Raw genomic sequence first — 14,781 nt, forward strand, 5'->3', positions numbered from 1 at the left:
AGACAAGTAGCTATTGGCTGTCCTAGAAGTCGTTAGTTGACGTCTAATCTAATTTGCATGTGATGTTGCAAAATGCTGTCGGAAATAGCACAACCTGGTAGGAGAGACAAAGTTGGCAACGCTGTGTACGTGTGGCGCTTAAAAGGTTATCAATAAAAAGGTGAGAACAAAGAACAAGGTGTTCAGCCAAAACGACACACTTTGATATTTAACTTTATTTCAAATGTCATTGCCAGGTTTACATTTTCTTGCTCTTCCTGGTGAGCATTGCAGAGCCCATGGTCAAAGTCTTGAAAAAAGTAGAGAAAAGGGTTACGTTATAATTATGTTATTATCAGATATTGTATGTAAGACGAGATGGATTCAAGGTACCTCGATCATTTCCCCTCCTTTGAGTTCCTGGATGTGGCAGAACTTGCCAGTTTTGCAGACTAGTTTGCCCCCCTCCAGGTTGACAACGCACTGGGAGGTCACAAGACATAAAAAACATTAAAAAAAACTTTAAATACATTAAATTGTTGCATTGTTTGCACTCACACTATTTTTACTCATGTTTGTTTCATGAGAGTTGCATCAGCCTTAAACTTTGGTACATATTTCAAAACTCGGTGAAGGATGATTTTTCTGTATGAACTCATAAGCTTGAGGTCACTTTTGGGGTTTAAATCAATAACAGTGTGATAAAAGTCAAAGTCACGCACAGATATATAATAATATGTGAAACAAATAATACGCATGAAACAGGATTTATGTTAATATGTGGACATTACAGGAGTTAACTGCATTGATTTAGTAGACCTGACAGGATTTCAGGGGGTTTGTTTGTATTCAAATTAGCTTAAAAGACAGTTTGCATGCATATCTGCTTATGCAAATACAGCCAAAATGTTCATGATTATGTTTTTAAATATAATTATTACTGATATTTATTTATTATATATAAAATACAAATTTGCAGTTAAGGTGTATTGTATAAAATTACATTAAAATAAAATGAAAAAGTATATACATCATCAATATCCCTAATTATTCTGATTCTACCAATTATTATTAATATCCCACTATATACTTGTGATGGACATTTTGTATGGAATTTAAATTATTTAAATAAATTAAATTAAAAATGACCCTTGTGAGGATAAGCGGTAAAAAATGAATGAATGAATGATCATTGATCCAAATAATTAAAAAAGTGACTTCATAATTATACTGATTATGTCATTGTTATATTGTACTTCAGCTGGGAAGTTTTCATTCCATTTGTGGAAAGAAATGAGCCACATTTTTGTCATAAACTGATGGACGTTTGAGAAAAGATGGTGCCGTTTGGAGACCTTGAGCTTTTTGCCGTCCATGGTGGTGATGTCAGCCTCCTTGCCAACGGTAAAGGAGTTGGTCACTGTCTTCCCGGGGGTCTTGGTGGTCACTACAAAGTCGTTTCCCTTCTGTGTGATCTCCGTCACGGGCTTGATGTCCTTAGCCATCTTGATGACCTCGTCGGGAAGCTCTGGAGAGTAAAATATTCCTTCATACCACATAATTCACACAAACATCAGTGTTTTTTTTTGTTTTCTCACCCATTGCCTTGAGGAACTCCTCATAGTTCTCCTGAGCGTAGACCTGCCATGTGCCGTTAAAGTCCATGTCGACCAGGAGGTTCTCCTTCACCAAAGGATGGGCTTGGACAGGTTGTGAGGGGAGCTCAACAACGTGTGGAGGGTGTCTGAAGGCTTCCACTTCTTTTTATACTCACTGGCCGCTGTGTTTAATTAGTAACTCACCCAGTGATCCAATCTCTTTGTTTGAACAACCTGGAGTTCATTTACTCCCTTAATGGAGGAACAAAGCTTGCAGTATAACTGACACTACCTTTTGCCATGAAGCGTTCAAGAGTTGACACTTGGAAGATCTAGTCAAGTCGGAGAAGACAACACACTGAAAGGATTTCATGTGATGAGGACCACAAAGCTCACGCTATACTGTAATAAAAGGTACAGGACATATCTGCATGATGTAATACATCTTAGCTTTACACACGTCCGCAACCTTTTTCCCTAGTTTAACCCCCGGCCAAGTGAGGCTCGCTAGCGGGGTGAACGACACTATGGACAAAATTTTTAAAAATCAATTCACTTTGCCTTTGGACACACCTGAAGTTAGCTTAGACATTTTTCTTTATTATTCTCAAGCTACTGCGTCTCCCTGGAAGTCTTCCAGCACCTCTCAGAAGATAAACCCCTGCTCTAGGGTTGATAATGAGGGTTGGCATGGCTCTGTAGGACTCAAAGCTAGGCTATTAGGTGCTCTGAAAATGCTGTCCCCCAATTGGGACACAGCTATGGTTGTGTTATATATTTTATATATAGATTTATATAGATTCTAAAAGCAATCCAATGTGAAAACAGAGAAAGATCCAAGCTGCTTGGAGTGCCAACTGTAAAATTATGATCAAGTCAAATGGAGGACCGGAGGCCAGTGTGCTCGTTGTCAATAATATCAATGATCTGGAACAATTTTAAAATTACTCCAACTTGAAAATGAAAAACGGCTTAAACATTTGTCAGTATGCCACAAGAAGATCTGCAGTTGGACACCTTTGGCTCTACAAATACAAACAAATGGAATTGGAAAAAAATATATATCAATATAAAGGATGTGGAACAATACTAAGATTAATCCAATATGGAAATGGAAAACGGCTTAACCATTATCAGTATGCCACAAGAAGATCTGCAATCGGACACCATTGGCTCTACAAATCACAAACAAATGGAATTGGAAAAGGATCTAGATCCAAACACAATTCTTATTTTTTTCCACACATAAGAAATGACTGTCGTTAACAATAGTTCCTTTGTGGAATAGTTTGTGGAATAGTTTTAATATTGGCGACAAGTTGTCAATCATTCATATAAACTGCAGAAGCATGTACGCAAATGTACGCATGTACAACATCAAACAATATTTGAATCTATTCAAGGAACCCTTCATAGTAATCGCAATCTGGGAAACTCGGCTGAACGCAGATAAAGTCACGGATTTTGAGTTGGAAGGCTAAGCGAGTACGAAATTCAAACAATGCACAACAATGAGCCAATTCAAGAAACAATACAAGCAGTTGATGTATTGTTAAATACAAGGATGAAGTCATGTTGTGTCATATATCACTATTGACTATTATGGTAACCAGTATGTCATTATATGGTTACATCACTTTATACTTCAGTATAAGTTAAAGAAAATAAATAAATACATTAAAAATAATATCAGGAAGGCAGGAAGTGAACAAATGTAACAGATACAGATTGTAAAAGTAATAGATGGAGGGGTAGGATTTAATAAGCCAGTGATTTACAACCACTGTGTTGAACATTTATTAATAATTTTTGGCAAATATTATGTCATCGCCGAGTGTCCGTGGTGTAAAGACTAAAGGTGTAAAGACGTAGCAATGTAATATTCGTCCGTGTGGCAACATGTAGCTGATTGCGTCGTTCCTCCAATAGACTTGTGGCTCAAAAAAGGTTGAAAAACACTGCAATAAGCTTTGCTTCTTCCTACTCCTTTTGGACATGTGGAACTGTGAATTGTTTATATGATGCACTCTATTGTATCCTGATGCATGTTCAAATGAAATAAAACCATTACCATTACCATGTGGGTCAATGCAGTAATCCCTACTTCACACTTGATCACGATTTATCAAAACTATATGAATAAATCATGCTGTTTTGTGGACCGGTACATATTACTAGTAACAAAAGATGCATATTTAAGAAATGTTATATATTTTTGCCTGAATCAATCAATCAATTAAATTTTCAAGCATACAACTGGCTAAATGACCAACAATACATTTGTAATTCATTCAGAAGACACAGTCAAGGATGATATGTAGCATTCTACACTGGTCACTTGGTGTCAGTTATATGACTGTAAAGTTTGGTGAGACACACAAGCACCAGACATGACTGCCGGAACAACGTTTTTATTGCAGCTATGAATGCTTTCACAACAGGCACAAAAATCCCTAATTCTGTTTTTTTAATGAGAAAGTAAAAAGCTGAAAATGTGCCCAGCACCGCACTTTGGACTCCCCTGTCTTCCCCTGTGTGCCCTCAATGAACCAGGAAGTAGCCGGCTAACTAGCAAACAAACACAACACTCCGGGACATTTGTTAATAGTTTGGCCTTGGCAGAGGTCTGCATCGACTTGCTGCTGTGATAAGACCCAATAACCACCATCATGTGCACCTTTGTTTCTCTTGCACCAAACAGGATCTACTATTCACTACAACAATGCTTTTAAGAGACAATAAAAATCCTACTCTCACAGCCCCATCTCCACAGCATTGGCTGGCGGCAGCTCACCGTGCTTGTACACGCTCACCGTCACGTCCACCGTCTCGGAGCCATACCGGTTGCGCACCATCACGCTGTACTTGCCCGAGTTGTCCGTGTGGACATTGTTGATGGTAATGGTGCTGCAGTGGGGCTCCTTGGTGATGAAGAACTGACCGTCGCTGGGGAGCTCTCGGTCATTGCGAAGCCAGAAGACCTCCGGAGCCGGGTCGCCCTCAATGAAGCACGTCAGGCACAAGGACTGCAGAGGTAGGGAGCGTGAACATTAAGATCTCAATAAGAAAGTAGTGTATAGGTCTATGTCTTGGCTGCTCAGTGCAATATGGTGACAGTAAGTCAACAATGATTGTAAGGTTAGTCTTTTAGTGAAGCACCCTTGCCATTTTACTTCACTTGTCAAAGTAAGTTGTTATTTTGTTTTTACTATTTATTGCATTTAACTTCTGTTTACACTCTTATGAATGTGTTAAGATGTTACTTCAAGAAATGATTCACATGACATGATTTCCTATAGGACGCTAAAGCCATCCAGTATTGTGTTGGACCTCAGAGGTTCCTCATTATGTCGTATGGTGTCCTACCTTGCCCTCCATGATGGCCACCACATCTGGGAGGCCCTTTGTCACTTTAGCCCGGTCTGAAAAGGACAAAGATTTAATATGACATCTGACCAATCTACTTTTTTTGAATCTATGAGAGGAACAAAATACTTTTCTCAGTGATGGCTTCTTGCCTGAGGAATAAACACAAAAAACAGAAGTCAGAAAACAATGGTGTGTGATTTTACACTAGCAAGAAAGATATTTACTTCAACCGTTGGTGTTCCAGCAAGGCATCAGCAAAGGCTGTGAATAAATATCAATATACATTATTCTAATATATCATATATACAGTATATACATCTCATGTCTTAGAACTTTAATACCTTGTCCAGACAGGTCAAGATGGCGCGTGTGTGTCTCCTGTCCGTCAAACATCTCTAAGCTGTATTTGCCTTTGTCGTTCTCTGTAGGGTTAAAGATGTCCATCCAGACTGTGCGGACATTGCTGCCCATCCTTGTCCTGGACTGGGGCTCCATCCTCTTCTCCCTGCAGGAGAAACAACATGACTGTGCTCCAGGAAATATAAATTGAGCCACTCATATTCCTTCATACATGTCCATCTCTTGCATTTGATTGGATTTTGTCACTCAAGTGGAAAAAGAAATGACTAAAGGGGAAAAAAGGCTGAGTCTATTCTCTCCATCACCAGCAGATGGTGCTGGAGCCTTTCTTTAAAGGCAAGATGGTTAAGCCAGAGAAGTCATTTACAGGACATTTAAAGATTTTTTAAAAAACGTCACAAAATATTAGATAAAATGCAGAGTAATGCAAGATTGATTCTGAACTAAAAGAGAAAGTAGTGTTTGTTTGGTCTGTTGGCTTTAAATAGCAGTGCTTAATTAATTTCCATTACAGGAAAACTAATTAGATTACACAGTCAGGGGTGTACTTTATAGAGATGATAAGGGGGTTATAAACACCTACAATAAACAAATCTAACTAATATTACACCCCACAATAACCACATAACTGTGATAATCTAAGAGATTTTATGACCTTTTCATCGATTTCGTGTCATTTGAATGCAACGGACAGTCACATTTTTAATTAAACTAATGGGTACAGTTTGTGCAGATGTTGCTACAGCTGTCACTGTGAGTTACTACAGGGAGCTGCTCCGCACGTGGACTCACTTGAAGCTCCAAATGGACTTCAGGTAGTTAATATAATATTTCAGCGAGCAGTGGAGCCTGAAGCCTTCAGCGGTGCTCTGAACTCTCAGCGGACCTGCTGACATTGCTGCACATAGAGAGAGATTGAAAAGTTGCAGAGACACACATAAAGGAGCGCCGGCATCAGTCGTCATGCTGTTGTCTTGTCAATGCAGCACACCTGCTGGCATCCCTCTTCACTCACCGCATTGTTTGCTCAGTTGCTGGAGAACCTTGTCAAACTCTGTATTAAAATACATAACCAATTAGCTTTACCGCAATCACACACAAACATCTGCCAAGTGACAAGTATTACATTTAAACATTTACACTACGTGTATGTGATCGGTACTGGTATTGGTATTGGTGTCGGTATCGGACGATTTCACACATGGATGATCGGGGTCGGTATCAGAAACATAAAATCCCGATCAGACACCCCTAGTTTTAAATATACATACACATTTCTTGTTTGACGTTTTTATAAATATTCTAATTAGGGGTGGGCTGCACGGCGGACGAGTGGTTAGCGCGCAGACCTCACAGCTAGGACCAGGGTTCAATTCCACCCTCGGCCATCTCCTCCAGTTTCCTCCCATATTCCAAAAACATGCTAGATTAATTGGCGACTCCAAATTGTCCATAGGTATGAATGTGAGTGTGAATGGTTGTTTGTCTATATGTGCCCTGTGATTGGCTGGCCACCAGTCCAAGGTGTACCCTGCTTCTTGCCTGAAGACAGCTGGGATAGGCTCCAGCACCCTTCACGACCCTCATGAGATTAAGTGGTAGAAAATGAATGAATGAACGAATAATTAGGGGCTGTCAAATTTTCATCTGATGAAACACATTTTTAAAAACTAATCATGATTAATCACCATTAGCATCTGAAATATGTCCATTTTTACTGTATTTAATGAAGAGAAAGAGGAATGACAGGACAGGATGATATATAATTGTATGGATTAAGAGCTCCAAATGAACTGAAAATGTCAATCAAGCTAAAAGATACTACACAAGCCTAATAATCTATTTTAAAATCTCTTTAATAGCAGTAGAACATTTGAATCACATTGTTATTATATGTATATATATATATATATATGTTTTATATATGTATATATATAAAATATATACTGTATATTTCATATTATACACACTGTTATTATGAGCAATGAGGGGATGTGTTCACAGACGTCACGTAATTTAAGGTAAAGGTAATTTCTTTTATTTTTATTTTTTCAGTGTAATTTCCAGCATACTTGAATGTAGCAACAGTTGGTCTGAGGTTTTGACAATTGCATAGCGGGCGGAAGCCCACGCTCTCACGGAATCGATAACGTTGTCATTTTTTTAAATTGTGAAGGTGACAGTCATTTGTTAAATTTTAAGTCAACAACGTACTTATGTAAACAGCCATGCTTATTACCTTCATCCAGTAGTGCCAAGGTGCTGACGTCCTCTCCTCTGGCATCAGACACCACCACCTTGTAAGAGCCCGCCTCCTTCTTTTCAAACTGGGGGACACATTTAATAATAATCTGCATGAAATATTGACATTGGCGTATTTTAGAATTCCTCTTTACCTGTGGGATGGTGAGCGTGCTGACCCCCGATGGGGAGTCATACACAGCCTGGGTCAATTTCATGCCATCTTTGAACCATCTGAGGGTTGAGTCCTTGGTTGTGTTTGTTACCTTTGGAAACAAAGAGAACCGCAGTCAGACCTAGAATGTTTACCATATAGTCTCCAATATATACTGGAAAAATATATATATTAAATATTAAAAAATATATAAAATATTTTCATCCAGATGCAGAAAAGGGAATCAAATGTAAATTATATTAAAATGACATTTTCCAGGATGCACGACGCGCACGGCGCAAGCTACACAGCTAGGACATCCGAGAAAATGAAGAAATGAATGAATATTTTCCATGTTAATCATGATCATAATTTAGATGAAACTTGGTTGTGAAATACAATATTTTGTCTGCTTTGAAAAATCTGTCAAAATCATACAGAGGGACGGCTTTTGAAGATTGAATGAGTTAAACACACATGCTCAGTTGTTTTAAAATAAAATCATATTTCTATCGATGCTAAAAATCGTCGCGAGGATCTTTTATATCAACACTGATGTCGGCCATTATATTGTCGCAATCAAGTACCTTGCATTTTATGATCACTTCACAATCCTCGTTAACGCTCCAAGACAAGTACTCCTGGAAGTAGGGCCCTGGGGGAGGTTGGGAAGAGTGTGGGAGGAGGGGGAATAAATGATGATAATGTGACAATAATGTATTCATGTTCATCTGTGCTAAAGGTCACCGGGAGCCGTTTGTTACCACAAGCAGACAACAATGTCTCATGTGTATGGTGGACATAGCGACCGAGCATATGTAACAAAGATTTGTATTTTTGACGGACAAGCTCTCACCGCTCTTTCTCTCGTGGTCACGTCGCTTGTCGTTCGCCAGTGCCAGCAGCTCACGGAATTCTGGGAGAAGACAAGTCATAGATACTTTATTCTGTACACACAAATAAATATTCTTAACACTTTAAGACACTTTTGCCTTGAGTACAATGATAGTGTGTCTCACTTATGACAGACTGATTGACCATTAAAAATACTATATATTGTGGGGAATTGATTGGTGATAGGGCTGCACAGTGGGCGAGTGGTTAGCACATAGGCCACACAGGGAGGAGATCGGGAAGAGCTGGGTTCAATACTCTGTGTGGAGTTTGCATGTTCTCCCTGTGCATGCGTGGGTTTTTTCCGGATACTCCGGTTTCCTCCCACATTCCAAAAACATGCTAGGTTAATTGGTGACTCCAAATTGTCCATAGGTATGAATGTGAGTGTGAATGGTTGTTTGTCTATATGTGCCCTGTGATTGGCTGGCCACCAGTCCAGGGTGTACCCCGCCTCTCGCCCAAAGACAGCTGGGATAGGCTCCAGCATACCTGTGACCCGAGTGAGGATAAGCGGTAGAAAATGAATGAATTAATGAAATACAAAATGGATGGATGGATGATTGGTGATAATTTAGGCGATATTGGTGATATTTTAAGAGATAAAATATCATGGTGTGGCACATGCACAGTAAAAAGTCAAGTAAAAACAGTAATTTTTAAACCATATAACATAGCATGATTTGGTGACTCCAAATTGTCCATAGGTATGAATGTGAGTGTGAATGGTTGTTTGTCTATATGTGCCCTGTGATTGGCTGGCCACCAGTCCAGGGTATACCCCGCCTCTCGCCCAAAGACAGGCTCCAGCACCCCGGCGACCCTTGTGAGGATAAGCGGTAGAAAATGAATGAATGAATGAATGAACAAAAGATAACAGAATTCTCTCTAAATAAAGAATAAATTCTCCATGTAGTCCTGTGGCTAATCCTGCAACTCAAGTCACAACGCAAAGTATTTTTTTATCGATATACATATATAGCATCACTGTCTGTTTGGTTGGTGACTGTATAATTTGTGAGACTTGAGTGAAGTGTTTTTGTAGCAACAATAAAGATATTCTCATCTATTGTAATATGTGACATGAGGGTTTTTTCTGGTGGGTGACTCACGTTGATCCACCAGCACCAAAGTGAACTGGTTCTTGGCGCGGCCATCCCGCAGCTGAGCCGTGTACGAGCCTTCGTCCTCCGGGCCGAGCCGATCGATCAGCACCTCCACCAGACCTGCAGCCTTGTCAAAGTTGATCTTGCGGTGCTGTGGAAACACAAACAACGCCGCCACGCAATAAAAGCCAAAATGAGATCCTGCATGAATGTGTAGCGTTACTCTCCACCGAAAGTGGCTCTCGTGGAAGTGCTTTAGGAAATATTTTGCAAGCAGCGCAGGTCACAATCAAAATGAAGGAAGAAAAACATCATTTGAGCATATTTTCCAAGCTTTCATGTTCATTAAGTTAAGTGCGCGCCTCGCATGTTGATGGGCAGCGGCGGCGGCGTGCAATGTTTGTGATGTATGACAAGCCCGAGGGTGCTAATCAGCTAAATGGCTTTTTGGATTCGCAAACCTCAGCTGTGATCATTCACAAACGACGTGTAATCAGCACAGCTCAGATGGAACTCTGATAGCCGCAGATAATGGACTGAATGGAAATGAGACACTGGCGGTGAGTGGCAGCTGAGAGGAGAGACGCAAAAAAAAAAAAAAGGCAAGCAAACACGAGCAAACAAAATGCGAGACAAAGATGACACCATCGAGACCAGAGATTTTCTCTTCTGACTCCACTGATGATGTTTAGCGTGCAGTTTCAAAATCAATGTTACTTTGAAAGTGTTTTAACGTGAAATGTTTACAAACTTAACTTATTTTTACACTTGTATGACAGGTCAGAATGTTAAAATGTCCCATGCGTGCTTCCTAATCAGAGTGGACAATTCATTCATTCATTTTCTACAACTTATTCTCATGAGGGTCGCAAAGGGTGCTGGAGTCTATCCCAGCCGTCTTCGGGCGAGAGGCGGGGTACACCCTGGACTGGTCACCAGCCTATCACAGGGCACATATAGACAACCTACCATTCACACTCATGTTTTTGAATGTGGGAGGAAACCGGAGAAAACGGGGAGAACATGCAAACTCCACACAGAGATGGCCGAGGGGGGAATTGAACCCCTGGTCTCCTAGCTGTGAGGTCTGCACGCTAACCACTCGACCACCGTGACCTGGACAATTCATAATTCCATGAAAATAGGCCTCTCAAGTCCCCACAAAAATTCTGAGGTCAGTGGATTTGCAATTAAACTTCAGCAAATCTCACAGGACTTCAGCAAGGTGAGAACTCATCAGTCAATTAATTTAATGCTCTATTTCAACAATAACTGACTTATTTTTACATTCGTATAACATTTCAGAAATTGAAGGTGTTACTGTTCAAGAAAACACGCCTCTAAATTCACACAAAAATCCTGAGGTTGGTCACTTCGCATTGAAACCTCAGCAAATCTCACAGGACTTCAACTCGGTGAGAACTCCATCCATTTATCCATCCATCCATTTTCTATGCCGCTTGTCCTCACTACGGTCATGGTGGTATGCTGGAGCCCATCCCATTCACACTCACATTCATACCTATGGGCAATATTAATAAACATACATTAACATACATATTTTTGGAATATGGGATTAAAGTGGATTATCTGAAGAAATTAAGGTTGTTGTGGAGATTAAGGTTGTAATGCATGTTTTTCTGTTTTTATTTGAACAGTGGCAAACTTAGTTTTACTCTTCATTTTCTACTGCTTATCCTCACGAGGGTCGTGAAGGGTGCTGGAGCCTATCCCAGCTGTCTTTGGGCGAGAGGCGGGGTACACCCTGGACTGGTCGCCAGCCAATCACAGGGCACATATAGACAAACAACCATTCACACTCACATTCATACCTATGGACAATTTGGAGTCGCCAATTAACCTAGCATGTTTTTGGAATGTGGGAGGAAACCGGAGTACCCGGAGAAAACCCACGCATGCACGGGGAGAACATGTAAACTCCACACAGAGACGGCCGAGGGTGGAATTGAACTTGAGTCTCCTGATGATAGTTCATCAAGTGAAAATGTTACACTTCAGGAAAACATGCCTCTGACTTGAGTTTGAAATCGTCTTGCGAGACCTCCATATATCTCACGAGACTTTGGGAAACCTCCCGAGAATTCAGCTCAGCAAGGATTTGCTCCTGGACTTAAGGTTGCCGCTGATGTTTTACAATTATTTTTTATACTCCGGTAACACTTCAGAATATCAAAATGCTACGTTTTAGGAAAATGTGCCTCTGAATTTGCATAAAACATCCTGAGGTCAAGGCATGATGTCTCAACAAAGAGCAAAGACCGTCACATCCCTCACAAGGCTTCAGCACATCTTGTGAGACCTCAGTGGGAATGTGTGGTTAGAGCTAAAGTTGTTTTTACATTTGATTCTAACAATGGCTAACTTATTTTTACGCTTGTGTGACCATTCACAATGCAATAAAGGTCCATAAAACATTGCCTCTTCACAGTCATTCATTCATTCATTTTCTACCGCTTTTTCCTCACGAGGGTCGCGGGGGGTGCTGGAGCCTATCCCAGCTGTCTTCGGGCGAGAGGCGTGGAACACCCTGGACTGGTCACCAGCCAATCACAGGGCACATATAGACAAACAACCATTCACACTCACATTCATACCTATGGACAATTTGGAGTCGCCAATTAACCTAGCATGTTTTTGGAATGTGGGAGGAAACCGGAGTACCCGGAGAAAACCCACGCATGCACGGGGAGAACATGCAAACTCCACACAGAGAGATGGCCAAGGGTGGAATTGAACCCTGGTCTCCTATCTGTGAGGTCTGCACGCTAACCACTCGACCACCGTGCCGCCCTGCTATATGATATATTTGTTTTTTTTCCACTTTTAGCTAACTTTTACCTTGAGGGAGGGAATTCTCACTTGCACTTGAATGACTTTATTTGATCATATAACAGAGTGGGGATGCAATAAAACAGATTGTCTAAACACAGTTTTATGTCAGACCGTGTTGCATTCCTCATTGTGCCATTTTTGTGTGTCACTCTTGCATCCCGAAGAGTAATTTCCTCTCGCAGACATCAAACACTCAGGACGTGACGTTGTTATTGACTCCCAAAAAATTCAAATGTATACAAATTGTCAATTTGTTCCACCTTCGCCCACTGTTTGCTTTTCAACTAACGGCGACACGTGGGCGAGAAGAGACACCTTGCAGACTGTCGCACCTGCTCCTTGTTATCAGCGACAGCCTCAATATCCTGCCCTGCAGAGTGTTAACCTTCTTGTCGTGACTTATTAACAGCAACACTCTCCTTTGTACTGATGTTGCTGCGTATGAACCCTCAAGAGCAGGGGTCTCAAACACGCAGGACACTAGTTTGAGGCCCCCGCCTTGATATGAAAGTTTAATGTTAGTGCGGCCTGCGCAAGTTTGATATGGATGCTGTATGGTATCATTTACCCAGAAAAAATTATTACGTTTGATTAATGTTCATGTTAAAGGTTAAATAACTGTTAATAGTTATCCTCCCTATCCGTGTGGAAGTGGTAAGTTTTTGGCTATTTAAGTTTAAAGGAAATAACTTGAAGGCTACCGTTTGGGTTGCTAGAGCTCTGGTTTGCGAGTTAGCATGTGTCTCAAGACCCTGCAGTTGCGCAATATGTGGTAAATAAAAAAAGTATAAATGTGACTATAGTCGTGTTTTGTCATGTCTACAGGGCTCTAATAATGCTTTCTTAATTTTAATATGAAAAAATAATTTGTCTACCCACAAACTATATGTGGTTTCTCAAGTTTTTATTATTTGCCGTTTTATTATTATTTTTATATATATTTATTACTGATTGATTGATTTTCTTTATTCTTGATTTGTTTATTTATTTTTCATATTATTTTGTGCAGAAAAATAAAAATCAAGATATTTGAGAACAGTGGAATGTTTTATCAGAGCTTTTCTTGTAGAAAATCGGAACCAAAGCACTGAAAAGGTTTGTATATTTTTCTGTTTTAATAAATGGTTGGTTTTTTTTTTTGAAAACCTGATGCGGCCCAGCCTTGCCCAGACCCTAGCTCCAGTGGCCCCCAGGTAAATTGAGTTTGAGACCCCTGCTCAAGAGGTTTGGCACAGTTTTGCATTTGTCCCATTTGAACATCCAAATGTGAGAAAAGAAGCCCATTAATGGTTGCATTACTTACTATAAGTACTGGTACTGCTATGGTATCAAGTGATATGTTATCACTTCAATGTCTTTTCTAATGCAGGAAGTTCATGTTATTGTGGGTTTCTCCACTTATCATTTATACCATGCCCCAATGTGGAGGTGGAGTGACCTATTTGCCTTATAGTAGGTCCTTTTCAACTAGAAATGACACAAATAGTCTGATATATATTTTCATGTCTAAGCCTCACTGGAGCGAGGAGAAGTTTTGCAGTGCTTCTTACCGGAGTGCTGGAGATCTCTTTGTCGTTGAAAATAAGACGGAGCTCGGCAGACTCGCTCAGACTCTCTGTCTGAAGCCAAAGACGCACTTCACCCTTCTCTGAAACCTCAACATGCCAGCCCGATTTCAGTGCAATCACTGTCAAGGGAAAGGGAAAAAAGATATAAAGATATGTTTTTTTACATACCGGTATACTTTATAACCATATTTTTTACATATCATATCGAAAAAAACACATCTTTAATATATTTATATATACACACACACAAAGGATTACAGGAATTTACATTTTGCAGTGTTGGAATTTAAGGAGGTTCTAAGTAGGGCTTCATCGCTCCCTGCCTCCATCCTTAGCCATAGCCTGGTCATTTCTAGCACTCACTACTGCATCTCACTCCTTTTTGGCCTCCTCCACAAGTCGCTCCATAAACCTCAACTGGTCCAGAACTCTGTTGTCTGGATTTTAACCAGAACCACCTCATTTTATCACATCCGACAGCAACTTCACTGGCTCCTGGTCCAGCAGAGAATACAGTGGTATGAAAAAGTTTGGGCACCCCCGGTAATTTTCAAGATTTTCCTTTATAAATCACTGGTTGTTTGGATCAGCATTTTCAGTTAAATATATCATATAGCAGGGCGGCACGGCGGTCGAGTGGTTAGCATTCCACATTCCAA

At 40.3% G+C, this 14,781-nt stretch overlaps 2 protein-coding genes across 22 annotated transcripts in view; both read right to left on the reverse strand.

Moving 5' to 3' along the window:
- Window positions 1–197: 197 nt before the first annotated feature.
- Window positions 198–1,744, reverse strand: LOC131105565 (fatty acid-binding protein 10-A, liver basic-like). The gene is made up of 4 exons (XM_058053805.1): window positions 1,578–1,744; window positions 1,335–1,507; window positions 373–462; window positions 198–289 (listed from the first exon to the last, which is right to left on the reverse strand). The coding sequence occupies exons 1-4, from the start codon at window positions 1,642–1,644 to the stop codon at window positions 239–241; spliced, it is 381 nt and encodes a 126-aa protein (XP_057909788.1). The 5' UTR covers window positions 1,645–1,744; the 3' UTR covers window positions 198–238.
- Window positions 1,745–1,891: 147 nt separating this feature from the next.
- Window positions 1,892–14,781, reverse strand: part of myom3 (myomesin 3) — a 61,738-nt gene continuing 48,848 nt past the window's right edge. For all 21 annotated transcript variants that reach the window (XM_058053783.1, XM_058053775.1, XM_058053779.1 and 18 more), the window contains 13 exons: window positions 14,105–14,241; window positions 9,708–9,852; window positions 8,558–8,617; window positions 8,289–8,356; window positions 7,703–7,813; window positions 7,546–7,633; window positions 6,322–6,360; window positions 6,099–6,204; window positions 5,288–5,451; window positions 5,171–5,207; window positions 5,073–5,095; window positions 4,944–4,999; window positions 1,892–4,603 (listed from right to left, as the gene is read on the reverse strand). In XM_058053783.1, coding sequence (XP_057909766.1) covers window positions 4,331–4,603; window positions 4,944–4,999; window positions 5,073–5,095; window positions 5,171–5,207; window positions 5,288–5,451; window positions 6,099–6,204; window positions 6,322–6,360; window positions 7,546–7,633; window positions 7,703–7,813; window positions 8,289–8,356; window positions 8,558–8,617; window positions 9,708–9,852; window positions 14,105–14,241 — 1,307 coding nt within the window. In that variant the 3' untranslated portion in view covers window positions 1,892–4,330. The remainder of the gene's footprint in view (window positions 4,604–4,943; window positions 5,000–5,072; window positions 5,096–5,170; window positions 5,208–5,287; window positions 5,452–6,098; window positions 6,205–6,321; window positions 6,361–7,545; window positions 7,634–7,702; window positions 7,814–8,288; window positions 8,357–8,557; window positions 8,618–9,707; window positions 9,853–14,104; window positions 14,242–14,781) is intronic.

Source organism: Doryrhamphus excisus, chromosome 17 (assembly GCF_030265055.1).
Source record: "Doryrhamphus excisus isolate RoL2022-K1 chromosome 17, RoL_Dexc_1.0, whole genome shotgun sequence".
Taxonomy (NCBI): Eukaryota; Metazoa; Chordata; class Actinopteri; order Syngnathiformes; family Syngnathidae; genus Doryrhamphus; species Doryrhamphus excisus.

Bases quoted from the DNA above. Each gene is read 5' to 3' on its own strand.
- LOC131105565 (XM_058053805.1), bottom strand. From the start codon at position 1,644: ATGGACTTTAACGGCACATGGCAGGTCTACGCTCAGGAGAACTATGAG. The intron at 1,508-1,577 runs GTGAGAAAACAA...TTTACTCTCCAG, and splicing joins GGAGTTCCTCAAGGCAATGG to AGCTTCCCGACGAGGTCATC. The intron at 290-372 runs GTACCTTGAATC...ACTTTTTTCAAG, and splicing joins AAGGAGGGGAAATGATCGAG to ACTTTGACCATGGGCTCTGC.